This window comes from Leishmania infantum, chromosome 29, assembly GCF_000002875.2.
Source record: "Leishmania infantum JPCM5 genome chromosome 29".
Taxonomy (NCBI): Eukaryota; Euglenozoa; class Kinetoplastea; order Trypanosomatida; family Trypanosomatidae; genus Leishmania; species Leishmania infantum.
Window position 1 is genome coordinate 1191897 of NC_009413.2, and position 27374 is coordinate 1219270.

At 55.3% G+C, this 27374-nt stretch overlaps 8 protein-coding genes across 8 annotated transcripts; all 8 read left to right on the top strand.

The window, feature by feature from the left end:
* Nucleotides 1–2458: 2458 nt before the first annotated feature.
* LINJ_29_2920 (ribonuclease inhibitor-like protein) lies at nt 2459–4669 on the top strand (the record flags this gene model as incomplete). Its single annotated transcript, XM_001466769.1, has 1 exon — nt 2459–4669. The coding sequence occupies one exon, from the start codon at nt 2459–2461 to the stop codon at nt 4667–4669; it is 2211 nt and encodes a 736-aa protein (XP_001466806.1).
* A 749-nt stretch (nt 4670–5418) lies between these two features.
* LINJ_29_2930 (conserved hypothetical protein) lies at nt 5419–6153 on the top strand (the record flags this gene model as incomplete). The annotated part of the gene is made up of 1 exon (XM_001466768.1): nt 5419–6153. The coding sequence occupies one exon, from the start codon at nt 5419–5421 to the stop codon at nt 6151–6153; it is 735 nt and encodes a 244-aa protein (XP_001466805.1).
* A 1102-nt stretch (nt 6154–7255) lies between these two features.
* On the top strand, nt 7256–7888 carry LINJ_29_2940 (conserved hypothetical protein; the record flags this gene model as incomplete). Its single annotated transcript, XM_001466767.1, has 1 exon — nt 7256–7888. One exon carries the CDS (start codon nt 7256–7258, stop codon nt 7886–7888), a length of 633 nt encoding a protein of 210 aa, XP_001466804.1.
* A 4606-nt stretch (nt 7889–12494) lies between these two features.
* On the top strand, nt 12495–13436 carry LINJ_29_2950 (conserved hypothetical protein; the record flags this gene model as incomplete). Its single annotated transcript, XM_001466766.1, has 1 exon — nt 12495–13436. One exon carries the CDS (start codon nt 12495–12497, stop codon nt 13434–13436), a length of 942 nt encoding a protein of 313 aa, XP_001466803.1.
* A 418-nt stretch (nt 13437–13854) lies between these two features.
* Nucleotides 13855–14232, top strand: LINJ_29_2960 (conserved hypothetical protein; the record flags this gene model as incomplete). Its single annotated transcript, XM_001466765.1, has 1 exon — nt 13855–14232. The coding sequence occupies one exon, from the start codon at nt 13855–13857 to the stop codon at nt 14230–14232; it is 378 nt and encodes a 125-aa protein (XP_001466802.1).
* A 509-nt stretch (nt 14233–14741) lies between these two features.
* On the top strand, nt 14742–15227 carry LINJ_29_2970 (40S ribosomal protein S19-like protein; the record flags this gene model as incomplete). The annotated part of the gene is made up of 1 exon (XM_001466764.1): nt 14742–15227. One exon carries the CDS (start codon nt 14742–14744, stop codon nt 15225–15227), a length of 486 nt encoding a protein of 161 aa, XP_001466801.1.
* A 640-nt stretch (nt 15228–15867) lies between these two features.
* Nucleotides 15868–17025, top strand: LINJ_29_2980 (conserved hypothetical protein; the record flags this gene model as incomplete). Its single annotated transcript, XM_001466763.1, has 1 exon — nt 15868–17025. One exon carries the CDS (start codon nt 15868–15870, stop codon nt 17023–17025), a length of 1158 nt encoding a protein of 385 aa, XP_001466800.1.
* Nucleotides 17026–21106: 4081 nt separating this feature from the next.
* LINJ_29_2990 (hypothetical protein) lies at nt 21107–23428 on the top strand (the record flags this gene model as incomplete). Its single annotated transcript, XM_003392649.1, has 1 exon — nt 21107–23428. One exon carries the CDS (start codon nt 21107–21109, stop codon nt 23426–23428), a length of 2322 nt encoding a protein of 773 aa, XP_003392697.1.
* Nucleotides 23429–27374: the final 3946 nt, after the last annotated feature.

Here is a 27374-nt window from a genome sequence, read left to right on the forward strand (position 1 = left end):
GTGTCCGCGGAGAGGTCTGGGCTTGCTCTGGGCCGAAGAGACGTGCATCCATGACCACATCTATGCCAGCGCACTGCAAATCGTGTCGACGCTTGAAGAAATGTGCGCTTCCAACCACTGTTGTTGTGTTGCTGCTGCGTTGGGGTGGCTATGACGGCCTTGGCCACCGGTCTCAGACGCCAGCGCGGCATTGCCCGAAGCTGCGCTTACGGGACGATAGGAGGCGATGCTCGCGCAGCCGCGCACGCGCCCCTGACCGTGCTTTTGATTGCTGCAGCGGCGGGTGGGTGGCGGCGGCAGCATGGAGTGCCGAGGGCGTGCCGCCTTCTAGCGCGCCAGCGCTGTGCTGCCCAAACCGCCGCCAGAGCCTCGACTCTCCCGCCTGCGCTGTGCCGTGAGGGCATCCGGCCCGGCGTTGCGCGCGGTATGCTACGCGGGGTTTGCGGATCGTTCGAGGCACACCTCGGTTCAGGCAGCGATTGCGCACGCAATGTTGCTGTTGCGCACATGCCACGCGCGCTGCCTGGGCTTTCCCCGGCGAGCGCCCGCCGCTTCCCTCCCCCTGTGCTCAGTCAGGAGGACGCGCTATGCGCTCTTGGTGCGCAGGCACGCGTGCATCCGCGGCGCCCCTCCGCCTGGGCCCACCCACGCCTGTGAAGGGCGTGCGGGCGCAGGAGGGGGTGGGGGCCCCCCCTCCCCTTGCTGCCACAGACTCGTGGCAGTGCCCCACCTGCCGCGGCGCATGCGGGCAGGCCGTCCACACACGGCCCCCTCCCTGCGGCATCGACGGAAATGGAAGATGGAGAACAGGAAACCCCCGACGGACAGCAGCGTCCCCGTGAAGCAGGCCGCAGTGTCCAGAGGTGCGAGGGCTGTGTGCACAGCTAGCATGGTGGATCACACCCAGGCAAGGCATGCAGAGGTCAGCAGAGCAGGAGTGATGGATCGAAGAGGCGCGAAGAGATGCAAACCAAACAACGCCCAAGCGCATGTGCTGCGCAAGCAGGCGGCACCCCCTACCCCCGGCCGGCTGGGCGGATGAGCTACAGGCGCCGGAGGCATGACGGGAAGACCCTGAGCCACACCATGGAGCCCCCCCCTCCCAGGCTGCGATGCGGAGAGTCGCCACGCCATGCTATCGAATGCAGCGGCTTGAAGCGGCTGAGGGAGCAGCACGGCATGCAGGCGGGGCACGGGAGCGCAGCGGGCCCCGAGATGCGGCTGGCCAGCGTTCCCCTTGAGTACATCCGGCATGCACCTAGACCACTCCCTGCTACCCCGCACGTCAGACACCACCGCCTCCGCCGGGCGCCGACCGCGCAGCGCGTAGCCGAAGGAGGAAAGGGGGACGCAAGAGGACATGCAGAGCCGGCTGGGCGCGCGGCCCGATTCATGGGCGGTGTGGCTCGTCCTAGACGAACCGGGATGTGGGCGTAGTGCAACAGAGGTAGGCGAACTGTGGTTGTGTGGTGCACGTGTGTTTATCGAGTTGCCTCGGGCTAAAGGGCACGATTGGTGGGCTGAAGCTCAAAAAAATGTAATGAGATAGTCGTCGCTGTGCTTTGAGTCCTGTTTTCCTCATTCCACTATTCGTCTCCCCTTTGGGTGTTTTTTCTTCATCGTGCCGGCTGTTGTGCACCTTTAATTTTTTTCTTTACGTTCGCTTCTATCTGCCGCGTCTCTACACGCTGCCACCCGTTTCCGGTGGAGTTTGTGGGTCGATCGGCGAGTGAGGTGGTGATGGACTACAAGGAAAATGAGGCCATACATCGAAGCCGCACAGCTCATGTTGAACGAACTGTGGCCAAGCGCGCTCGTCGAGTTTAAAGGACGTTAACCGTTGGTGGTTTGCGTGAACGTCTGTGATATGCGTGACTGTGATACGGCGGGAGGTTTTGTGGGGCTTCTATGAAGCAGCTGCACACCGCTGAAACGAAGGAAAACGAAAGGATTGCAAGGAAAAGCTTGAGCTGCTGTCTTGGTGCCCTAGAATGCAATGGAGTCGCGTTGTGGGAGGGCATTGGCCGTTGCGGAGACTCATCCGCACACGCGCGTTCAGTGTTTTCGGTGTCAGCCTCTTTATGCCCAAGCGACCTGCATTCGTAGACCCTCGCAGCCTCCACAGTCGTGTGAGTGTCGGTTTTGCGCCTCGCAGGCTTAAGCGGAAGGCTTACGCTCTCTCTCATGGGAGGCTTTCCGTGGTAAAGGACACAACTCCGGCAGAAAGCTTTTTTTTCGTTCTCGACCGTTTTCCACATCCCTGTCTCTTCTGCGTCAGTGCTTAGAGTTTCATTGTTCGGCGTGTGGGCAAGCGTGCACCTATCCCTTCTCACCGCTCATTTTCCGTCTTCACACAGGTACAGTGGGCGCAGTGGAAAGCAGCAGGCTCCGCGCTCGGTCGGTGGGCTCTCTGCTCGCAGCACACCGCCACCTCAACTTCTGTTGCTGCTCGGCAGTCATGGACGCTGCAATGGACAGCGAGGGCTCCACTCCGGAACACGTGGCAGCTTCGTGCCACGCTAACCCAGCCGTCTCAGCCTCCTTGCCACGCTTGGCGGCGACGGTGGTAGGGCAGTCGGTGCAGGACAGCTACGAGGCAGAGTTATACAGATTCAAGAGCACCAAGAGCCGTGCGTTTCTGCAGGATCGCCAGGCATACACTACAAACCTTCCGCGACTCTTGCCGGAGGGCATTCCGTACACTGCCAACTTCGTCTCCTTCGACCACCTGCGCGAGTGCGGGGCGCTGAGCGAGATGCACCAGAACGAGGTGAGCATCACCACCGACGATTTGCGACTTCTCTACGAGGCTCGGTGTCTAGACCAGGGCCTCCCCCCTTCGTGGCAGCGCGAGATGCGCTTCATGGAACTCGTCAGCGCGAAATGCAAAGGCCGATTTTTTTGCTTGCCGGAGAACGGGTTCGGCGTTTGCTCTGCTGAAGCGCTGGCGGCAGTTCTCTCTCGCAACAGTCACTACAGTGTTCTTGATCTTTCTGGCAACTGCCTGCGAGACGACGGCGCGCGCTTCATCGCACAGCTCATCAAGCGGAACCGTACTCTTGTCCATATTGATGTAGCCTCAAATGATATCGGGCACGTGGGTGGGGTACTCATAGCTCGAGCCCTTCTCGAGAACAACACGGTCATCTCGCTGGACATTGGCGCGCGCGCTGGGGTCAACGGGAACCACATCGGTACTCCTGGCGCAGAGGCTATTGGAGAGGTACTGCGGTGTAATGAGGTACTCGCCAGACTCAACGTCAGCAGCAACGGTCTCGGCGCCGGCGGCGTGGCCTTCATCGCGTCCGCTCTCGAGCGTAACGGCTCCCTCACGCGCCTCAATCTCTCGAGCAACAACCTAGGCCTTGAAGGGGCCCGCGTCCTCGCATCGGCGTTGGAGGCGGCACACGTGACGCACTGGGAGCTTCAACGCAATCATCTGGACGATAAGGGCGGTGCGTGCTTTCTCAACGCGCTAGCAGGGGCGATTCGGAACGGACATGACGTTGTGGAGTACCTGGACTTGGACAACAACGCCCTTGGCGAGGGCTGTGCCGACGCTGCTGGCAAGGTGCTGGCTGTTTCCGCCTCCCTAACCACCTTGCGGCTGTGTGGCAACCCTCTTGGCGCTGGGGTGAAGGCGATCAGCACGGGCCTAAACGAAAATCATAGTCTGAACTCCCTTTATCTTTCCAAGTGCTCCATTGATCACATCGGCGCCGCGGCACTTGGCGCCGTCCTCTGCGTGAACCACACACTTCGCCACCTGGACATGAGCAACAACCGTGTCAAGGATGGCGGTGCTGTGGAGTTGGCGAAGGGACTGGCAGTGAACAAATGCCTCACAACATGGAACCTGTCGTCCAACCGCATCGGTCACGCTGGCGGGCTGGAGATGGCGAAGGCAGTACAGAAAAACCGAACTCTGCGTCACCTCAACCTGCGCCGCAACTTGATGCTGGAGGCGACGGGTGAGGCTATCAGCGATAGCTTTCGTTCTAACAATACACTTGAGCGACTCGACGTGGCGTACAATGACTTTTCTTACGCGTGCGCAATGTCGATCGAGCGTGCGTTGGAGCGCAACAGGGCATCAAACAAGACGCTGCTCGTTCCGAAGCTGCAGGCAAACATTGATGCCCTGGCACCGAAGGAGAACGAGCTGGAGCGCGCTGAGGAGGATATCGAGGTGGAAAAGCGTATGGCACGCGACCGTGGCGAGGACCTGATGCGGCGCGGTGAGGAGGCGCGTGTCGTGTCAGAGAAGCTTCGACGCGAGATTGCGGATCTGGAGCGCGTGTTCGAGAAAGCCAGCACCGCCAGCGACGCCGCAGAGAACCTATTCCGACTGACCGAGGACCGCGTCACGAACAATCTGACAGAGCTGAAGATGAAGCGGACCAACATGGACGCCCGCATCCAGCAGGAGAAGGACCGCACTGATCGCCTGAACCGCGAGGTAGAGAAAATCCGGCGTCAAATCAAGCACCTCGAGGAGGCCGAGAACGAGCGGCTGGCGCCGCTTCTGCGTGACCTGGATGGGATGGAGAGAGACCGCACACAGGAAATGGCCGACGCGAAGTTTGAGGGGGAGAAGCTCGCTGCACTGGAACTTCGACGAAAGGAGCTTCAGATCGCTGCGGGTAGACGCGCCAACAAGAAGAAGTGAATGCGAATGTGCGCAGATTGTTTCGTCCCCCCCTTCCCCTCCCCGTCCTACTCGCCTTTCTCATGCCCAACGGTGAAGCCTGTTTCTTTCACACACATGTATAGTACCTTCTTTTCTTGCTCTTTTCTTTCCCCCGCGCACGGGTGCACCATGCGATGTGTTCAGGTGTCCCCGCACGTGCGCGTGTCAGTATGTTGCTTTGATTCTTGGATGAATGTGCAGCAAGCGTGTCATGCGGGCACAGAGGAATCCGTAGAAAACCGAAAGGCACCAGCGCCACGGCCCCGCGGGAAAGTGAGAAAGATGCGACCTAGAGAAGTCTACATCCAAGGCGCCTAGTTTTCTCTTGTTGGCGTTCGCCAACACCATACTGAACCTGATCTGTACCTACGCGTGGCGGAACGCATGCGCTTCTCTGCTCACTCGGTGAATGCAGGATTGTTTAGCCAATGCGATTTTTCACTGTGTGGTGAATCCCACTTCCTTCCTGAGAGTTTTCTCCTGCCACGCACGGCGCGGCGTGGCGCCATACCCGACGGAGTCTTTTCCTCCTCCACTGCGTTGCTGCTGTCGCTTCCTCCCCGCTCCATCGTCTTTTGTCTTCACATTTTTTTTTCGCGCTCTCTCTCTTCTTGAGCTGCGAATGACTATTGAGGAAGAAAAGACGACAGCGTTGCCATCTCCTCCTCCGCTTTCCACCCCACCGACAACTAGAAGAGATAAGCGGACACAGAAGCAGTACGTCCGGCATGCCGCGACTTCTCCACGGATCGCAAAGGGCAGGAGAGGAGCATGAAGCTGAGAAGCTAACAAAGCCTGTGCCGAAAATCGCTAGCGATTTGGCAGCTCAGTCCCTCGCGAATCTGTGGCGGCGGCTGTTTCAGAGTTACGTCCACTTCACCCAGCCAGGATGCTTGCCTTTTGTTGCCGATGCCGCAACATACAGCGACGGCGTAGGCAACGTTGCCGACTCTGACACTGCGCTTGACGCATTGTGGGCCGCTGGCTTTGGTGCATCCTCAACGCCGGATGCTCTCATTGTACACCTTTTTCTCGCGAACAAGCACTTCGATGCCGTTTCGTGGATTATTGCATTTTGCCTTGTTGATCGGCTGCAGCTCAGTCACTACGTGCGACAGCGACTACGGGAGCTGTCATTCTTGCAGCAGCGCGAGGATGACAGCAACTGTTTTCTAAGGCTGGCCAGGGAGCACGTTACACAGCTACTCTTCACGGCTTACTCGCTCGCCTTCAAGTGGCATTTGGACTACACGGTATCGGTCAAATATCTCACAAACCTTCTTCCTCACACACGTAGCGCCCGAGTACGTATCCTTCGCAGCACAATCAGGGAGGAGCTCGTCGTTCTTGAAACGCTCGAGTTTAACTGCGCTGTATCACATGACCATTTGCTGCAGTTGATGGATCATTTCTTGACAGCGTCCGAGCGCCGCTACGTGCTGCAAGTTATTCATAGAGTGTGATAGCGGGTCTTCAATCGCTCTTTTGCTCAGCGACCTTTTTCCCTTCCTCGACACAGATCTCTCTCTCTCTCGTGCGCGTGACGTTTTGACCTGGCTCCAGTCGCTGCGGACCGATCCAGAGTGCCGTCATGGCGACGACCTGAGCCCCCCCTCCTCCTCCCCCCTTTTTGTTAGGTTTGCAATCATAATCCTTCTGCACTCTGCTTCGCTCCGTTCCCAGCTGCTTTGAGCATTCCAATAACAAATCTCTGAGCCCCGAGTGTCAACGCAGCCGCGCCGTGCTTCCTTAGCCTTCTCGCAGGACTGGAGAGCTTCACTCTTCCACGTGGTAGGATTGCCTGTGGCAGGCAGAGAAAGAACCTCGCTTTCTTCTTCTCACATGTGGCCAATAGGCGTCGATGTGCGCCGAGGTACACCGATGAAGTGCCTCGGTTGCCCGCGGTGTCGCTGTTCTCCCTGCTTTACCGCACCTAAACTCTCCTCTACTTTCCCCCTTTCCTCTTCGCCGTATTCTGCCTCTTCGTTTGTGAACTCCACCGTCTCGTTCCTCTTTCGACGCATGCGCCCCCTTACCCCTCCCTGACGCGTCTGCTGTTTTTTTTTTAATCATTGGTGCCCCGGTTTCCTCTCACATCCACGTGTGCGTGTTTGCGATCTCGACATCGGCATGGTATTTTAACCTGTGCGCGTGCATTCGTCTGTTGCTTCCACTATATGTGCGTGTGTGCTGGCAGTAAAATCACGCCCACATATTTCTTCCACTTTCCTGTCTTCCTTACTTCTCTTTCTTCTCCATTTTCCCTTCCCTCTTCGTCTCCGGTTGTCTTCCTTGGTTTTGTTCTGTCGCCCCCTCCCTGTAACCACCATCCTCGATCACCACCTTTTCTTCTCACATAGACATTGTCACTCGTTTTGCCAATTGTGAAGCAACCGGCTTTCTCTTCCCCACACCTTACTCAGCACCAACACCACTGTCTCCTCCTCTTTTCCTTTCCCTTTCTCGTTCCACCTCCCACATTTTCCTTTGTTATCCATTCTTTGCTTTTTTTACGGCGAATTTCACTGTAGTGGCTTGCCTTGTGTTTTTGCGGTTTCACGCAAAATGTACCTGCCGAACACGAACTCCTCTTCGCAGATGATGCAGTTTCCATCTAACCAATCTCAGCAGCAGTTTTCTGCCATTTCGTCCTACACCCCTCAGCAGCAGTTTATCGTTCAGCACCCACAACAGCAGGGTGTGTACCAGGCGCAGAATCCGCAGCTGGTTCCGATGAACATACCGTCGCAGCCGAACCAGCAGTACGTTGGTGGGCCGCCGGGCACGATCTACGAAGGCGGCGTCCAGGGATCGATGAACCAGTCATCTCCTGACCAAAACGCTCTTCGCCACAACAGGACGCAGATGGTTCCCGTCCCCTCAAACGACGAGCGATACCGAAAGCAGCTGATTGTGAACTATCTCGCCCAGGACGTCACCAGCGCCGACCTGCACACTCTCTTCGCCCGCTTTGGCCCCCTCGACGGCGCACGCATCATCTTCGATCGCCAGACCAGCATGCCTCGCGGCTACGGCTTTGTTTACTTCCGCTACCCCGACAGCGCCAAGCAGGCTGTGGACACCATGAACGGCTACGAGTTTCACGGAAAGCGCCTTAAGGTCGGGTACTCGACCAACCCACTCAACATCATCTCCAGTGCATCCTCGAATCAATACCCCGCCGGGCAGGTCAAGTAACGAGAGCGCCAGTGTGTCTGTGCACGTGTGCGGGTGCCCTTGGTCGGGTGATGAAACGCACTTCCACGCATCACCTCGCTGTGCAGATCCTTCAGCTCTTCTTTCTTGTGCTTCCTCTCGTATTCGTGACCGCCTCTCACCTCCACGCATCGCACACAGGAAAAAAAAGCTGATGTCTTCAATGACGGCAAAAGGCGTGCGTTTGCGTGAATGCATGTACGTTCGCATGTCTGTATGTGTTTCATGTTTTCTTTTTCTTTATAGTGCCGTGTGAACAACCTGCTCGAGCGCAAGCTGCTTTTCTTTTTTTACCGTGTCTTGTTTCTTCCTTTCATGTGGGCTGGCATGTGAATGTTTCGTCACACGCTCTCACTGTGCTTGCTTCTCCTGCCTCTTTTATTTGTTTGTTTTCGCCTATTTTTTGTTCGTTTTCTTACCCCCCCCCTTTGTTGTCTTTGAAGTGCCTTTTTTTCCGTTCTCCTCTGATCTTCATTTTACCCTTTCTCTCTCCTTGTGCGTCGTCGTCGGAGTATTTCTAATTCCTTTTCCTATTCCTGTATTCGCTAGCACATCTCTTCCTTTCTCTCGCCTCACCCCCACATCTTTATTTGTATACACATGCATGTTTGTTTATATATATGATGCTCTATTCGATTAGCCTTGCTGTCCGTGCGCGTGTGTGTCTCGTTGTCCCTTCGCCACCATTGCTCTTCTCCCGCTTTTTTGGTCATGCCCTTCTTTTCATTCCCTGTTTCCGCTTTTCCCCTGATTTCGTTTTTTTTGTACCCCTCTTTCCAGCAGTCCTTCTTAAACGAGAAGCGACCTTCTCTTTTTTTTTTAATCCCTCTTCTCTCTGCCACTTCTTTTTCTTCTCTTGGCAGACTTCCCTCTTCGCACACCGTTTGCGTCTGTTTCGGCGCGCGCGCGCGTCCGCGTCTTTTCTCTTTGGTTGCTGTTTCTCCTCCTATTTCAGCTTCTCTCCTTGATTCCTTTTCCCACTGTTTTTCTTCCTCTCCTGGTTTGGTCTGCCCCTCTCCTTTTTTCGTTTCTGTGCGTTGACGGATCCCCGTTGCTCGCTTTTATAGGTTTTGTTTTCGCTTTCTCTCCTCCATCCGTTTTCTTTTTTTTTTGCCTTGTGCTTGCCCGTTGCTGTATTTTGGCTCATTCTCTTTTCTCTCTCTTTTTCTCTTTACTGCTTTGAGATATCATCGGAGCAAAACAGGAAGGTAGGCGAGGTTTTTTACGGCTTGTGTGTCTTCGTTGTGCATGAGTGACATCCAAATTTCGGTTTTTTAAAGTATGTTTTTTTTTTGGTGTTTTTTTTTTGTGGTTGCTCGTCTCTCTGTCTGCCCATGCATGTGTCTCTATGTGTCTCCTGTCTGTTTCCCGTTTTCGTTCCTCCCCACTTCTCTGATGAACGTCGTCTTGTGCTCGTTCCCATTTTTTTCTCAGACCCAGATAAACATTTCCTTTCCCTCTCTCGTCGTCCTCCCTAACGTACTGCGGTTGTGTGAGGTTGTTTTTCCGTTTTTTTTTTTGCTTTGGTGTTTTCCCTCTTTTCCGTTCTCTTCCCCCCTAGTCGTTTCCGTGCTTGTGTAGGTATGTGTGTGTCTATGGCTCTTGCACCGTGAACCTTGTGACGAGAACCGCACAGGAAAACACACAAAGAAGGAAACACTCTCTTTTTGCATGTTCCATAGCTTAGAGGTGTCCCCCACAACGATGGTGAGCTTTGTTCTTTTGTGGAGCGTCGTGCTGGGTTGACGGCGGCACAACGACCAAAGTGTGATTCACGTATGTCGCTCATGCAAAGAGAGCGGAGGTAAAGGTACGGTGTTCATCCTCTTTTTTCTTACACTAGACCTCAACATTCCCCATTCATACGTGTCTTTTTTTTTCCTTGTCTGTGTGTGTGTTTGCATATGTGTACTTCTCTCTCTTTGTTTCTCTTTCTTTTACGTGGTCGACTTCTTTACCCCCCCCCCCACCCCACCCCGACCTACTTTCTTCCCTCTTGCTTGTGTGTTTAACTTTACATGGTTGAAGGCGAAACGCCGTTCGGTCCTCACGCGGGAATACATATGCACAAGGGATACAGAAGGCGTCGGCACGGAAAAAGGCTTATATACGATTCATTGACGTCATCTCTTTTCCTTTCTCCTGTGAAGATTAATAGTTACGGAGCTTGTCACGCTTTGCTCCTTTTTTTTGTTTGTGGATTAGCTGCATCTGTGTGTATGCATGATTGCGCGCTTGCGCTCGTGGATGCATCTCCATGCATTTTCCTGCGATTATCGTCTTGTGAATCGCTCTGTTTTGTAAATTGCGTTTTCTCTGTTTTCTCCGGCGTTTCCATCGTTTTTTTTTTCCTGTGCGATCCTTGTCCTCCTTAACGTTTCGTTGAAGCTGCATCCTCCTCCTTCCCCCCCGAACAAAAGAAAACATAGACATCGCTATCAACGCAGCAACACAAGCAACAAGCAAACAAACCAGAAAGCACTTTTTTCCCTCTTGACATGCAACGGTCGACTATGTGTGGATAATCTCGGCGCATTTTCACCTTCTTTTCCTGCCCTCTTTCTTGCAACTCTGGATCACGCGTCCGCTCCTGGTTGTTGGTCAATGTTCCGTGCGTTGTACGTGCCTGTGCATTATCAGGCGCCCACAGTTTCATCGAGACGTCTCCGTGTGAGTATGGGTTTGCTGATGTTTGTACGCTCGCATCTATGTTCCAGTGCTAGGGGTGTGTTTTGATGGCGGAAGTGATGTAAGAAAACGGGATGGCGGACATCGTTTCTGTGGCATGGCCCCTTTTCTCCCCCTTTTTGCTGTAGCTTAGCGGTGGTCTGGTGACAGCTCGTTTTTGCGTGAGTGATTACACTTTCCTGAAACGAACGCACATTCCCCCCGTTCTTCGCGTAATCTCTCTCTTCAAGCAAACAAACTAAAGGGACTTCTCCAGAGTCCACAACGAAACATACACACACACACACACGTTAACACACAAGAGTTCACTTCGTAAAGAAACTGCTTTGGTCTTGCTCGTATCTGCAGTCTTCGCGCCGCTCGCGCAGCATCGTGGGCATCCACGCAGGCAGAGTGAAGGGAGAAACTAGGCCCCACGCCAAAGTGTCGGCGTTGGTTTCGAACTCAAATCGATATCTTGCTCCTCTCCTCTTCACGCTTCCTCCTCCTTGGCTCCAACACAGAGCGCGATCGCGACGACGGTGTTGTGCACTGGCGAGCAGAGGAGACATAGCGTGCCACCTTGTGTGAGGGCGGCGCCGAAGATTGCCCGACAGTGACTGAAGAAAAGAAGCAAACATGCAAACGATAAAAAAAAAGAAGCATGCACGCATTCCACAAAGCAAACGCGGTAGAGTCCGTTTAGCGAGCACACACACGAAAAAACAAACGAAGAAATACCGTTTAAGACGAAAAAACCACGTCAGGTCTTGAGTACAGGAGTCATCCTTTCCTTGCGTCGTTAGGCTATTGCTTTGAAGTGCAGACAATAGTCATTGACTTGTCCTCTGCCCTTTCTTCCTTTCATTCATGCTCTTCGGTTCTCTTTTCGTTCCGTTTGTTTTCTTCGTTTTCGTTTTTCTCTTGTGTTGCTGTGCTCCCTTTTCTTTTGAAATACTTTGATCACGCCGCGTGCCAAGAAATAAGAAAGACAAGGTAACGTCCTGCCTCACTCTTTCGCCAGGAAGCCACGCGAAAAAGAGTCCAGACAAAACGATGAGATCTGCACTCATTTTGCTTCCTGCTCTTCTTCCTCAAAGAGGGCAACGGAACAGAAAAAAAAACGGTCAATAACGAAGAGTTTCTTTTTCGCAGTGAACGAAAAAGAAACGAGAGAAAAAAAGATGCATCACGAGAAATCGTTTGTTATCTGTTTTACCTTTTCTTTTTCGCAGTTCTGTACGCCATTCCGTTGTGTTTGTTGTTGCCTTTGCAGTAACCGCAGAGCTTCTCTTGTTTTGTCTTTCCATTGATATGCATATATATATATATATATAGTCGCCTCGTCTAACGTGAGAGATGGAGGTCCTTGAACGAAAAGAAACGTAGCAACACGCACACCCCTTGTACTTTGTCGTCGTGGAGAGGTCATGAGTACTCAAACCCTTCTCTCACTCAGGGCGAGAGGGTGGTGATGATGATAGTGAGTGGAAGGGCGCCCCACTGGCCGCTTGCCGGAAGGCTTCCTTTCGTCATCCTTAACGACCCTCATGCAGCAAAGACGCTGCGAAAGGCGAGCAGGGTGAAACAACATATTGCCGTGTTCACGCGAGGCGAGTACGGCGACGTGACCTTTTCGCTTGTGGACGTGTCGAGAGCTTGAAAGATCACCGACACGTGCACATGACATGCTCAGTTGGGCTTCGTGTTTCTCAGCTTGGAGCACCACCCCGCTAACGCAGCCGGCCCTCTTTCCTGCCTCGCGTCGGCGCACAAATTCTTTTGCACGCCCTCCCTATTCTGTTTGCTTTCTCGCGCTGCTTCCTCGCTCCTCCTCGTGAATCGCTCGCTCGCTCACTGACGATGAAAGCACTAGATCTACTGCAGAGGGCGTGAACGCGCCAATCTACGTGCACTATTCATGTCCAACTCCAATGCCAGCATTGGTATGGTGAAGGATGTTATAGGGCGGTCTTGCCCGTGGTGGCTTTCTCGCCTTCTTGCAGAAACAAGGGGTACAGAGAGCACCCCTAAGCTGCTGACCACGTCAGCCCAGAGGCTTCAGGTAGGCGGCCAACTCTCTGGGAGTTGCGATAACCCGGCTCTATTTCCCTTTCGCCATACTCTGCACTTAAATGCCTCTACGCCGATCGCGGAGGCTCAGGTGATCATGACGCATGGGAGGCGACTAAGGATGGTTTCTCGAAACTATGGCGATGTGAAGTGGCACGTCGACCTCTCCGACTTTCTCTCGTGTAGCGGGACATGTCTGACCGAGGTTGAAGAAGAAGTGGAGCGACTGACTCAACTTACGCGGAGGAACTCGTACACCTCTCCATTCTGGGTAACGCAACTGCAGTTAGAAAGCCACTTTCGGAACGCTCTTGCTGGGTTCTCTACGGGCTGCCCGCCTACGAACTTGGCGCATGTCTGCGAAGTGTATGAAAACCCGAACATGTTTGTAGAGCTCAGTTGCGGGGCGGCGACGACGGCGCGTTACGCCAACCTGGGCGAGTTTCGAATGCAACCACATCTCGGGCTCTCCTTGAAATCGTGCATATCGTTTTTACGCGTATTTTCGCCCATTAACGTGCAAACTCGACGTGCCTTCGACGCGTGTGTGGAGTCGCGCCTGCGATTGGAGTGCCAGCAAAGCGGGTGCTGGTGCAGTGTATGGGGTACCGCGCAGGACTACGCGAGCTGCGGGTTTGCTCCCCTTGACGGCGCCATTGGTGTCGACGTGTTCGACGCCCTTGGGAATCCTCTCTTTCTCATCCACGCCCTATGCACGACTGCGCCACTGGACGTTTTCTCCAGGTGCTACCCCAACGATAGTATTTTCATCAGCGACGACACCCGTTGATCCTTTTTTGTTGTGTTTGTGCTCTTCTTCCTGCTTCATTCTGTTCCGCTCTGGTGCTCTGCAACTACGCTCTGCCGTGTTTCAGAAAAAACAACAACAAATGAACATAATCAACGAATAAAGGTGTTCATCAACGCTGTGGGAGAGGCAAGGAATGGACTTCGAGAAGGTTCAAAAGTCCACCTCGCGTATTTACTTGTACCCAAGCAAATACGACTGCCAAGCAGTTTTCTTGCTTGGCTCTCCACTCATGGCGTACCCGGTTGCTCTCTCTCCTTTCCACCTCGACAGTGGTTTAGCTGCGTACGTCGCGTCTAATGTCAGCGTGTCCCTTCTCTATGCTGAGCCTCTCTTCGTCCGCTGGTGGGCTCCTCCTCTTTACGTTTGTGCGCCGCCAACGTCATGAAACGCAGAAGCGATGCGAACAATGGCAAAACCAGCGACGTCCGACCCTGAGAGAGGTTTGTCTGACGACGGTTACAGCGCCTTTCGTCGCCTGCTGCTCATTGAGCTATCCGTTTTGCGGCGCCGCTACGGACTCCTCTCCGAGGACCATCACGATGACGCTAACGGGCACGCCATGCCCACCTCTGCCGCTGCCCGCGGCGCCGCGCCTTTTTCTGCGTTCGAGACCTCCTCCGTGGACGAAGAGACGGGCGCCCTCTGTCAGAGCGACCGGGACGCGATCGAGGCGCTTTTTCACTCCATCGACGATTTCGCGCGTGAGTTCAACGAGGGCAAAGGCGAGGTGGAGCGCGATGACATTGTCTCCAAGATTATGCGCGATATAGTATAGGGAGTGACCTCTACCAGCGGCGCCTGCTGTCGCGTGTCACGCGGAAAGATACACTGAAATCAACAGCAAGTAGCCGACGAAAAGGATTTTTGCGGTGTCTGCATGCTCTAATCGCCGGTCGACGCCTCGGACCACTTGTGCGTCATGCAAGGCGTATCCGCGCCACTCCGTGTGGGAGTGCTTCCCGCGTTCTGTGTGTCTCAACGGCGATGTCGTGCGTAGAGGCGCGTGTTCTCATGGGGAAGTGTGCCCCGCCGCCCTCTCCTTTCCTCTTGCACGGACTGGCGCTCATGTTGCTGCCATTCGTACCTCTCTCCACGTGATGTGCTTCCTTTCCTTTTCTTTTTTGTTCTGACTGCATCTGCACGACGACGCCCATTTCTTTCGCACGTACTCGCTCCCTAAACTCTCCGACCTCGGTGACGCACTCCTTCTTCTCGCACATCGCCAAATACGTTCATTTCACCGTCCTCGAAAAGCATGCACGCACGGCAGCATTGCATCCAAACATGACTGCACCGAGGAACAAGATCCACCGCATCGGCAAGAGGAAGGGCGCGACCCTGAAGGACGTCAGCGCCTGGCGCTGGATCAAGACGGCGGCGCGCCATTTCAAACAGGAGGGCAAGATCTTTGTGCCGAACTGCACCGAGATCATGAAGAGCTCCCACGGCCGCGAGCGCGCGCCGCAGAACCCGGACTGGTACTACATCCGCTGCGCCGCCGTCCTGCGCGCCATCTACCTGCGCCCTGGCGTGGGTTACGGTGGCCTAAGCAAGCGCTTCGGCAACAAGAAGAACTACGGCAGCCGCCCCGAGCACACCGTGACCTCCTCTACCGGTCCCCTCCACTGGGCCTGCAAGTCGCTGACGAAGCTCGGCCTCGTGGAGCCTGGTGCGCAGGCTGGTCAGCGCCTGACCCGCAAGGGCCACAAGTTCGCTGACTCCCTGGCCTTCCAGGTTCAGATCCGCAAATTCGGCCAATCCAAGGCGTAAACCCGTGCCAGCATGTTTGTATCCTTTGCATTTTATTTTATATATATATATTTTTTTTTCATTTGCTAGTGAGGGATTCTCATGCGCGTATACATATAAAAAGAAAAAGCCAGACGGTGAGAGGGCACATCTGTGATCCTTGTGCACCGTTTGTGGTGCGTGCCTGTGCTTCTCTGCGAAGCCATGTCTACGGCACGCTTCTCAGACACACGCAGTGCAGACAGCAGACGGCGAATGCTTTTTCTTCCTCTCCGTCTTCCTCGCGCCTGCTGGATAGCGGGTGGCGCATCGTGTTGTCATTCTCACCTCTGCTTGATAGGGTCACAGGCGGCCAGGAAGGCGAAGGGGGGGGGGAGGGGCATGGAAGGTGAAGAAGCCTGCTTAACGGAGGCGCCGTGCGTCATGTTGATGAGATGGTGGAATTTTCATTGGGCCGGTTCTATCCCGTAGTCGGTGTCCCGAACGGCTCACCTTTTTTTTTGCTGTCATTGTTGCGCTGCTCACGTTCTCCCCCTCCGTTTCTCTCACTTTGAAGGTGTCCTCGTCACACATCCACTTCACTCTTGCCGGGGAGTCTGTTGGGCAACGTTCGCCGAGTAAAACGTTTTTTCGAGCCTTTCCATGAGGAAACCAAGGAGTAATGCCGCCTCTCTATGCACTTTTTCGGGCGACCGCGAGTGCGGTCGTCGGGAGTGCCCTTGCCTCCGCCCACTATGCGCAGCGAGCCTCAGCGTTAACTTCTTCCGTCGTCGAGGGACCGGACGCCGGCACGGCCGACGCTGTTGCCAGCATGCGACTTCAGGATCAGACCATTCCGTGGGAGATTGAATGCGATGACTTTCGCCATGGCTACCAGGCAAACACAGTGCAGCTGCAGATTCTTCGACTGCGCGCCGAATACGCGGCTTCGAGCGGTGAGAAGTCACCTGTCATACGCATCGTTGGATTCTTCCCCGGGGTTGCGAGTAAAACCGTGTACGAGCATCTCACGAATGTGACGCTGCGGCGCGGGTGGGACTGTAACTACACCAATTTTGAGCAGTTCTCTGGAAAATGCCCTTCTACACTGGCCGAAGTCGATGCGTTGCAGCGCCCCTTCGCCGCCGTGGCGAACGTGCGCCCCTGCTGCTCTGGCGATGTGTGCACCCTTGTCCCAGATGTGGCGGGCGTCGTGCTCGACGACCATGGCTGGTTCACACACCGCGTCGGTGGTCCGTTGCTGCGCCGCTTCGGCCTGGCGGACCGGCTGTTTCAGTACGAGCGTCTAACCTACGAGTACTACTTCGGCGAAGGCGCTGCAGTCACGTCCACGGGCGCTGCTACTGCTAGTAAAATGTACGACGTTCTCTTTAGCGGGTCCAAACGCACGCGTGAGGCGGCTTCAACAGCTGCGCCACCGCTTCGTGCATGGCTTCAGGCAAATCGCGAGGCTGTGCCATGTGAAGAGGTAGACATGAACTTCCAACATATCCTGCTTGTCCCGATTGCCGATGCAGAGGCGCAGCTGTTTCGCAATTCAGACCAGCTTCGCTCGCTGTGCACCATGGGAAGCATGATCGACGTGACGAGCACTAAGCTCGTTTACGATGTATGGAAGGATACACAGCAGCGCGTGTTGGATGGCGCAGCGTCGTCACCGGGCACCCTTCTCATCATGAGCTCTGCAAACAATGTTGGCATACCAGCGCTGCTGCCGCGGTGGGCACAGAAAACAATTTTGTCCACCATGTCGCATAAGGCTTACGGCTACCTACTAAAGGCTTGCCAGGAGTACTCCAGTCACCAGGATTCTGTTTGAGCGCCGGAGTAGAAGACGGCGAAATGTGAGGATAGTTCCGTATATGCCTTCCCCAACGTGTACATCAAGAATAGTTAGAGAATCTCCCATTAGTAGTAGCAGGCACCGGTTGGTGCGCGCAATATAGCAAACCAATCTCCGTTGTATGGCCTTCAAGTTTGTCCACCTTCCTCCTTCACGCACCCGAACTGTACTGTCTAAAGAAGTGAACAGAAGAAAGACGAAGAGAAGGAGAGCCCGCCATGCATCTTTGTGGCGTGCAGGGGTGCTGGTCTCTCTGGTGATGTGCTGCCCTTCAGTCGCCCTACCCCCTCCCATTCCGCTCCTTGTGTCCCCTTCCGAGAACTCGTTCTCCTCTTCTACCGTTTTCCAAGCTGTTTTTCACTTCCCCTACGTTTCGTGTCTTAGTGCGAGCCACTCATTCTCTATCCGCGCCATCTGTTTCTAAGCAGAAGATGCGGTACGCTCTGTCATGCATCTTTTGCGAATAGACGTCCTCCATACCTCTGTTCGCTTGTTCCGCTTGCGTTTTTGTCGATATTCTTTGTTCGCCCTCTCTTCCTCCCGAGCGATGCGTGATAGTTTCTGTGCATTTCAGTGTGCCCGCATCACATGGGCCTTCTTCTTGTTCGGTGTCTTCTCCATTATGCCCTCATACGCGTGTGTGTGTCTTCGGTGCCGGCAATGCGTCTCGCCGCGCCTTTGCTCCTCTTGTTCTCCCCTTCCTTCGTTCAAAACGCTTGAGACAAGATTCGGACGCCAGATTCAGCGTTCGTGCGCCACCGCACGGACCATGAACGTTCAGCATGCGCATGTGAACGTGGCATTTTGTTGCGGACACCACGACACCCGTGGACAAGGCTGTGGAACTCCACGACTTTGCAACCGCCGGCACCAGGGCTGATTCGCGGTCCTGTGCGGTAAGGTGCCCCGATGCGCGTCAAGGATACCGTGCAGTATTCCGAAGTTGTGTTGTGCGAGCCTCCGCAGGCGGCGATGGAAGCTGTGAGGCGCCTCTCCCATCCCTTCCGCGACGTTGGAGAAGACCTGCCCCGCTCGGTCGCAGGTTCCCCTTGCTCTTTTGGAGTTTTGAATGAGACACATCTTGGAGGTATAAGAGCAGCTACCAGCTTCCGCGAAGGGCCAGACCACTTCGCCGGCCCGCGTGAGGACGCAGCTTGCCCGAGTATCGGGAGGTGTTTCTGTGTAGCGACCGTGTCTATTTGGCAGGCCGCGAGAACCAGCGGCACATGCCATTTCTCACTATCACGTACATTGAGGCCCGTTAGACGAGAGTGATGCGCTGGTTTTCCGCCGCGCAGCCGCCGCATCTCCTCGGCATTCGTCACACAACTGCCAGTTGCCGGAGGCACGCTTTCTGCCTGCAAGAAAGGTGTTCGGGGAAGGGGTCGGGTGGGGGTGGGGACTGTAGAAGGGGAGACGCGACAAGCCTGGCAAAATCCCCGGCTGCACTGCAGCGGTGCAGCTGACGCTATTCCGTGCCGGTCATAGCGGTGCCCGGGATCTCTCCACTGTTCGTGGAGGCCCGGTTCTGGAGGTTGTCCACCTTTGTAGCTACCGCTGGGTGAAGAGTCCATCGACAGTGGATAGAGCCGTTTGGCTGCTCATGGCAGTCTTTGAGGGCGCCTCCATTCTCTACACGAGACAGGCTCTGGTGGCGGTGCACCTTCGCCACTGAGACGGTGGTAAGACGGATTCGACTTCTGCTCGGTTCGGCGCGCCTGCGAGAAGTCTTTTTATTTGAATTTCATCATTGACGGCGCCGTGTATACACGCTTCACCAGCAGGTGAATGGAGATGGCCGACTTCCCCATCTGCGAACAGGTGGTAGATTTCTTTCTGCTTGGCGACTCCCCGCGACTCACTCTCGCCGATCTCGCCTGGACATCAAGTGAGAAGCATCGTGTTTCTCAGCTGCATCAGCTACGTTTTGCGTTCGTTATCGTGCGCTTCTTCCGCAAAGGGGAGGGGCTCGACCGTCTGCGCCATTGTCAGCCCCGGTGAACGATGAATTTGAAAGCGACAAAGGTAGGCGACATCCCTCATCTATGCGCGCACTACCACGCAGAAGGTGCTGGACTGTCGCGGCTGCAGCGCTGTGACGGACCCCTCTCATCTTGCGCGAAGCGCAGAGGTGGAGGTAGCGTGTCTACGCGACTGCGACGAATCTGCGCTGGGACCGCTACAGTCCCTCGCCGGCATTAGCGCCTCGGAGGTGCCAGGTACTCTCGCACAAACCTCCCCGTCAGCGTGCGACCGTTCTCCATTTGCCCCCCCCCCCCGGAGACCGCGGCAACGCTGTATGGGTGCCAATCTCCACGACAGCAAACGAACGCTACCTTCACCCGACGAACCCTGCATATCGAGGGGTGGTAATTCGTGTGCCTCCGCTTCGACATGCTGTTCAAAGTCCGTCTACCTCATGACCGAGACATCTACCTATCTCCCCGCGTTGGTCATCTGACTACCCTTCTCCTCGTGTATGTTTTTGCTCAAATGCCCGCCGCTCGTCTCCACCCTCTGCCTTCTGCTTCTCTGATTCTTTTTTTTCCCTCCTCCTCCAAGACTGTGTCGTGCGTGTAATGATTCGTCCAGTATGTGCGTGTGTGTGTGCATGCCCCGTACGCGCGCCCTGCTGGTGGCGCTCGCTCTTTTTCTCGCCTCCTCTCCCCGGTCGCTTACATTTCTTTGTTTGGTTCTTCACTTCCGACCGGTGCACCGGCCCTCGTCTGTATATCAGCAGTCGAATGCCGAGGTCATGCTGAATGCCCTTTTCCTCCACTTCTTTTTCTGGAGACCAGCCGTGTGTCTCGGTCGGTGTGTGTAGGCCTCTTTTCTCTCCCCTTACTGTAATGTGTACCTGAAAAATACCCCTCTCCCGTCGTTTCTCGGCAAAGAGGAGACAAGGGGAAAAGAAAGGAAAGCAGACGGTGCTGTTGAGAGTTTCTGGAGTTGCCCTGATGCGTGGAGGCGCTGTCGTTTAGCGGCGGGGGGTACAGAGAGCCGGCTGGTGCTTTGTTTTGTGCGTATGGGCGCCTGCGGACCATCTACGCTTGTGTGACTTTGCCTCTTTCGAGGCGTGCCGTCACCCTGATCGACTCTGCTCTCATTCACACAGGAGTATCACAAGAGTTGGAATCAGCTACAGAGATTCGACTCCATCACAATTTTTTTTCCCTTTACCCCGTATTTCTACGCAATAGTTGCCGGATCATTTTTTCTCTTCTACGAGATGTGTGCGGGGTACGGCCAGCTTTTCCTTTTCTGATCTTCCATGACGGATCTTTCCGTTGTTGCTGCCTCTGTACACATTTGGCGCCTTCCTCCCACTCGTGGAGGTCTGACTCGGAACGATGACGCGCTAGCAGGGACTGGAAATCACTTTAGAGGTCGTGACAATGGGTGGCGTGTTTTCTGGTCTCGCCGCGCACGTCGGTAGTGGTCGACGGTTGCTTGCATCGCTTTGGCGGCGCTTCCTTTACAAGATCACTCTGATCCTCCTCGGGCACCGCAGGTGCTCCGCATATCGTGAACCCTTCACCGGTGCGTAGGAGGACGTCGCAAATCCGTTACCGGAGACACCCTTTGCTCCGAGTCTCTTTTTTTCTCTTGCGTGCTCTCTTTTGTGCCTTTGGCGCTGTACTGACGACTTTCGATTGTCTCTAGTACAGAAGCGTTTGTGTTCCGGCTCCCCATTTCCTTCTCGACTACACGTATCGAGAGGTGTAGAACAGGACGCGTATCGGTCGATGGCGCAACAACAAACCATCAGGAATTGCTTCTTGGACCGTACAGTTTCCTCGGTTCCAGACACACAGCTCCCACTCATGCGCGACTGCGGCGGTCGCTTTTACTTCATTTCAGCACCAAGACTACAGGTAAAGCTTCAGCACGAGATACGAGTCCTCTCTCTCTCTCTTTCAGAGGACGAGGGTCGATGGAGGGGGGCGGGGGGGTGGGCAAAAAAAAATTCGCCTTCCTGGAAGCAGTTGAACAACACAGCGGCCGAGGGGGGCCCGCGATGAGGCAGATACATGCGGGCTGTCGTGGGCTTCTAAGCATGCGTGAAAACGCTTGTCTGCTTTTCTCAACATATGTCTCTCTCTCTATGCCTTTCTCATCAAAAAAAGAATCTATTGCTCGCTTTCTTTTGCGTCTTCTCAAGCCACTCTCTCCCTATCCTTGTGCGTTTTCTCGAGTTGTAAACACTTGCTCGTGTTGCACGGTTTGCCCACGGTGCCCATCGTGCTTTGCCAGCACTCGTGAGATGGAGCGCGTTGCTGATGATGTGCAGCGTGCGCATCAAAGTTTACTCCCTACTGAAACGTACCGGATTAGTGGCAACAAAGGGCTCCAGCTTCTCGACGCATTGGCGTACGATCCACTGGCGCTGGCGCTGTGCTCTCTGTCCGGCAGAGCTTCCTTTGCCGTGGCTGCGGTGTCGCCTAGTGCGCGTCTGTATAGCGAGCTTCTCTTTGGCGCCATCGGCAACAGCAACCCGACGGTCGATCTCTCTGGGAACCGCGTTTTCCACACAGTCGAGTACGGGCGAGTACCCTATGATTTGCGCCAGGTGCTTTACTTTTCCGGCTGGTGGCTAAAGAAGAGCGCTCTCCCCTTGAAGGCCAAGGGCGCCTCTGCCATGTACACGCTGCTTGCCGCCCCTGCGGACGTCTCGTCCAGGGTCGAAGCGGTCGAACTTGGCTTGAAGGAGTACTACGCCCTGAACCCGTACGCGCTGCAACCTGAGCGAGTCGATGCGCGAGTTACGGGCGAGATCGACAATGCACTCTGCACAGCTCTGGCGTCACCGACACTTCACTTGCGTTCCCTACACGTTGGCGGCTGCAGCAACACCACTTTGCAGCTGATTTGGAAGCTTCCACAGCTGACGGACCTTTCCATCAATGGCATGCACGGAGCCCAGCTTTCCATGGACCGGCTGGCGTGTGCCTGTCGCTTGAAGAGCCTGTCGCTTGTCGGCGCACAATTTGAGCAGCTCGCCTTCTTCGAGGTCTGCCGAGCGCTCGTGGACGTGAATCTCGTGTACTGTCGTGACTTGCGCAGCCTCGGTCCACTGGCACGTGCCGCGCAACTGAGATACCTTACTGTTTCGAACAGCGACGTGGAGAATATTGACGGCCTTGACGAATGTGTGAGCCTGGAAAGCGTGAGATTCATCGAATGCGAACGACTCACAAGTCTCGCACCGCTTGCCGGGGCTCCGCGGCTGCGGACTCTCTCTGCCACGCGCTGCGCCTTGCGCGACATTCATGGACTGCATACGTGTCCGCATCTGGAAAGTGCGGATTTCAGCTGCTGTGCCGAGCTATTGAGCCTCGCGCCGCTGTCAGGTTCACCGCGGCTGAAAACGATCAACGCGGCGTGGAGCGGTGTGGAGGATATCCAGGGGCTGCACTTATGCCCACAACTCGAGACTGTCGACTTCACAGAGCTAAAGCAACTACGGAGCCTGACAGCGTTGACCGGAGCTGTGCGGCTGAGGGTGATCAACGCGATGCTGAGCGGTACCGAAACCGTCGACGGCCTTAACCGGTGCCTACAGCTGGAGAGTGTGAACTTGACTGACTCACGCCGACTCACGAGTCTTGCACCGTTGGCCGGTGCTCCACGATTACGGATTCTCAACGCTCGCGGCTGCCCTGTAACCCTCATCGATGGGCTTGGCACTTGTCCGCAGCTCGAACATGTCAGCTTCCAATGCGCAAAGGGGCTGACGAGTCTCCTGCCGTTGGCCGGTGCGGCACAGCTGAGAGTTGTCGATGCGTCCTGGACCGGCTTGCAGAGCGTCGACGGGCTGGACCGGTGCTCGAGACTAGAGTGCGTTGACTTTACCGGTTGTCGTGGGGTGGTGAGTCTTGCGCCACTGTCCGGGTCGCCACGGTTGCGCGTCATCAAGGCATCTGAAAGTGCCGTCAACAACGTTGATGGACTGAACACCTGCCCCCAGCTCGAGCGCCTCCACGTCAACCGTTGCACGCGGTTAGCCAGTCTCGCACCGTTGGCGGGCGCGCCGCGGCTGCACAGCATAAATGCCTGCTGGAGTGGACTGGAGAACGTGAGCGGACTTAACCGGTGTCCGCGTCTGGTGTTCCTTGATGTCAGCCACTGCCGCCAATTGCGAAGTCTCGCACCGCTCTCTGGTTCGCCGAGTTTACGCAGGATCGAAGCGAATCACAGCGCGCTGCAGCACTTGGATGACGTCGACATATCGGCCAAAGTTCATTTCGACTATGTCTGGATAAGGCTCTCGCGTCGCGGACGAAATCCGGCAACGGCCTCTCATGACGATGCACCGACGATGGGTGGTGGGAGCAAGCCACACATGATCCCCAAAGGGCCGATCACTGGATGCGCATGAATGCCGGAGGATCGCGATTGATCAGTACGCGAATGCAACGTATTTTGTGGACGGTGATGTGGAGAGCCGCCGTTTGCCCAGAGTGGCGGACTGTGACACATGCCTTGCTCAGTGGTGGTTATTCTTAGCTTTTTTCGCGTGCATTTTTGTCTTTTACCTTCTCCCCGGTAACTGCGGGCGAATAGTGTCTTGCCGCGGCGTCTGCTTTACATGATTTCATGCTGCACGCGCGCGTTTTTCCCCCTTTTTCATCTCTTTTCCCTCTACGGGTTCTCACCCATGGCTCTAGCAAGGCGCACGGTTATCCGGGTACCTTGTTCTGCCCTGTTCTTGCTAAAAGTGTCAGTAGCACTCCCGCAAGGACACATATTCGTTTGCTTGTGCTGTGCTTTCGACGTGACCGGATACTCCTTTGTGAAACCCTGACGTGTGTTGCAGATGTGCACTGTGACTGGGAGCGAAAAAAAGCTGCCGCGCACAAGAGCGGCTGCTCGCACGTCTCACGTTCATCTTCACCTCGCCGTTGCCGTGCGGTATGCTGAGGACCCACCTAATTGTTGTTTGTGTGAGGTTTCAGCGCCAGTCTTCTGACATCTCAGCGAGGTTAATACCTCTGTTGTGTACTGCAGGGCTAGGTCTCCAAGAACAAGGCCCTCTTTCACCCCCCCTCTTGCACATAAATTATTTTTCCGTAACCCCCTACCTTTATTGTATGCGTGTGCCTCGACGACCGCTTGTTGTCCCTTTACTCGGTCCCTAATGTTTGTACTGTCTCCTTGCTCCGTGTTTGTTTTGTTTGGTTGTTACCCTTTATCGGAATCGTCTCTTTCTATTTTTCTTGTTGTAGTTGACGTGCCGGCGTGTGCAGCGTTTCTGTTTCCTCGCTTGTTCAGAAGCAGGTAGAATCACAACACGCGACGAAGCAAATATCTGGCGGGATGCACCCCCAGCTATCAGGACGCGTGCGATACTCGACAGTCAACGTCTCGTCAGCGTGGCGAAGCTGTCGTCGAGGGCCGAGTCCTAATGCTAACGCAGGCTGGAGTGCGCATGTGATGCCCGCGACACAACGGTGACGGTGGTGAGGGTTTGCTAGGACCTCGCCTCCTGCTTTTCTTCTCCGGCAGCGGTGCGAAAGGTGGCCATCTCTTTTTCCGTCGGAATAGGAGGCGTCCCGACACGGCGGCGTCTTTGGAGCAACGCATGGACTCGTCACTCTGGAGATACTTGCAGGTTGCTGTTGTTTTGGAGTGCTGCAGCATCGTCGACACAGTATCCCCACTGTGCGACGCATGCGCCGCAGCGACTTTAAAGGTGCTGCCTACTGCTGTTTTTTTTACTAAGACCGTCAATGCGTCCCTTTTTAGCTGACAAACTGGAGTGCTTCTTTGACCCCCTTCCCCAACACATGCGCAGACATGTGGGGCCCTTTCCGCCTCTCTGTACGCTCAACAAATGGATGTGCATCTCTACGCCAATGGATGGATGCTGCTTCCGTGTCTGCACCGCGCGTGGGTAACGGCAACGTAAGGGGCTGACCAGTCAACCCTTCGAGGGTATCTAGTGCGTGCGTCTGGTCGCCCCCCCCCCCAACCCCGTGCTCGATTGTAGGCACAGCAAGACGCGCACGTTGTGCAGTGCACAACGTATGTTGTGGTGAGAAGTCGCTGAAAATGCATTCGTTTATGCGCCGTCTTGTGCACGACTTTTGCCATTTTTTGCGTCTTTTTCCGTTCTTCTCAACGCCCGGGACCTGCCGCTTTCCCGAGCCCCCCTAACGCTCCCCTTCGTGCGGGTCAGTGTCGATTCCCTGTCCTATTGTGAGGGCTCACCGGATGCCGCGCTGCAGCAAGATTTCCCTCCTTTATTCTCTTTTCGCGCGCCACACCTCTCCAGAGTGAACAGAACCGGAAAAATGAAAGCTGGAGGATAGAATTTCGCGAACTTCACTATGTCTCTCTCTGAAGACCTCAGCCGCCCAACAAGAGGCGCCGCAGAGCCGCACTTTCTCCTGCGCAGAGGGCATGGCGGCTCTCTGGCGCACGTGTACTACTTTCTGAGAGTCGTACGTCTGCCACACCGTTTAGGTTCGGTGTTTCCAAGGGCGTATTTTTCGCTGACCCGTCTCTGCTTTCACTTTGAAGCCTCTTAGAAGAGGTCGACTTCTCTCCGCCATTCACGGCACACAGTGCCACGCTATCTGTGCCGTCAGGAGTCTTGTCTTGTCTCTGGCTGCGCAGGACCTCGGGCAGAGCAGGTAGAGGCTGATGATCTGCAGGCAACTGTGACGAATAAATCCCGTCAACGGACCGTGAGCACCTAGGCTCCGCCACTGATTGTGCCGCTGGAGAGGTTCGAGTCGAGAACCGTCAGGTCTGTCGACGGCTCTGCTTTTTATTGGATTCTTTCTGCACTCTTTTGCGAGTATACGGCGATCTGGTCGCGTTGAGCTATCTTCTCCATCCAACTGAGGCCGCTATATCGATGATGACACGTACGCGCAAATGGCACATTTGTTCGTGCGCTGATAATACGTTCGCGGTGCCATGAGGTTTGCCGGCGCACGTGGGACCTCTCGGCGTCCCTGAGGTGGGTGATGAATCTCGGTGCGCGGGAATTCGCCCTCTTCGACGCGTCTAGAGGCGCATGCAATCATCATGTTGTAGGAGGAGCACATGGCCGACATTGGGCAGTGTGTGAGTCGCCGACACCTTTGGGCCTTTTCACGATGTTGAGAGCTAACGAGCCTCGTGCGTGGTGGCACACGAGTCATCGTGGCCGAGCCTCGACGTGTGTGAGAGTCGTGCGCGCACAGAGAGGCCATCGATGCCGGCGGCTGCGCGCTGAGGATGCCCCTTCGATGAGCTATACGCCGTGCAACGTGCACGCTGCACCGTCCTTCTTCCACGCGGAGCGCGGCCCTATCGGGCAGACGCCTTCTCTAGGGGGGTGGATTTCGACGCTTTCGAGTCGCTGAAAGTACACCATTAGCAGCAGATCTGTGCAGCGTTTGTGCGCCAAGCGTTTCGTTTGCCGATTTCCCTTCGCGGGTGTGAGAGGTGGCTGTGGGTGGCACGTGCTGAACCCGATCGTCTCCATTGCTGTTGCTGCTACCATCATTTAGCAAGTCCATGCGCAAAGTGCGTGCTGCGAGTGCTTGTGACCCTTGTCCCTGTGACAGAGTTGAGCATTATGGTAAGCATTACTGCACCACCGCGGTAGTTGCTCTCCATCTTGTGGCTGCTAGATTTATCCGTATTCGAAGCTCTTTGCGTTTCTGTAAGCAGGCTGCTCCGCTGTTGTATGAATAGGGTACGGGTACGTGTGCACGGGGGCCAGGGACAGGGTTTTTCTCTCGACTGATTCCTTGCACAGTAACACCGTCTCCAACAGGACGGGGGCGTGACGGTGTACTGGTGTACTGGTTAGGGTTAGGGTTAGGGTTAGGGTGAGGGTTAGGGTTAGGGTTAGGGTTAGGGTTAGGGTTAGGGTTAGGGTTAGGGTTAGGGTTAGGGTTAGGGTTAGGGTGAGGGTTAGGGTTAGGGTTTTTTTCTCCACTGATTCCTTGCACAGCGACACCCTCTCCAACAGGACGGGGGCGTGACGGTGTACTGGTGTACTGGTGTACTGGTTAGGGTTAGGGTTAGGGTTAGGGTGAGGGTTAGGGTTAGGGTTTTTTTCTCCACTGATTCCTTGCACAGCGACACCCTCTCCAACAGGACGGGGGCGTGACGGTGTACTGGTGTACTGGTGTACTGGTTAGGGTGAGGGTTAGGGTTAGGGTTAGGGTTAGGGTGAGGGTGAGGGTTAGGGTTAGGGTTAGGGTTAGGGTTAGGGTGAGGGTTAGGGTTAGGGTGAGGGTTAGGGTTAGGGTTAGGGTTAGGGTTAGGGTTAGGGTTAGGGTTTTTTTCTCCACTGATTCCTTGCACAGCGACACCCTCTCCAA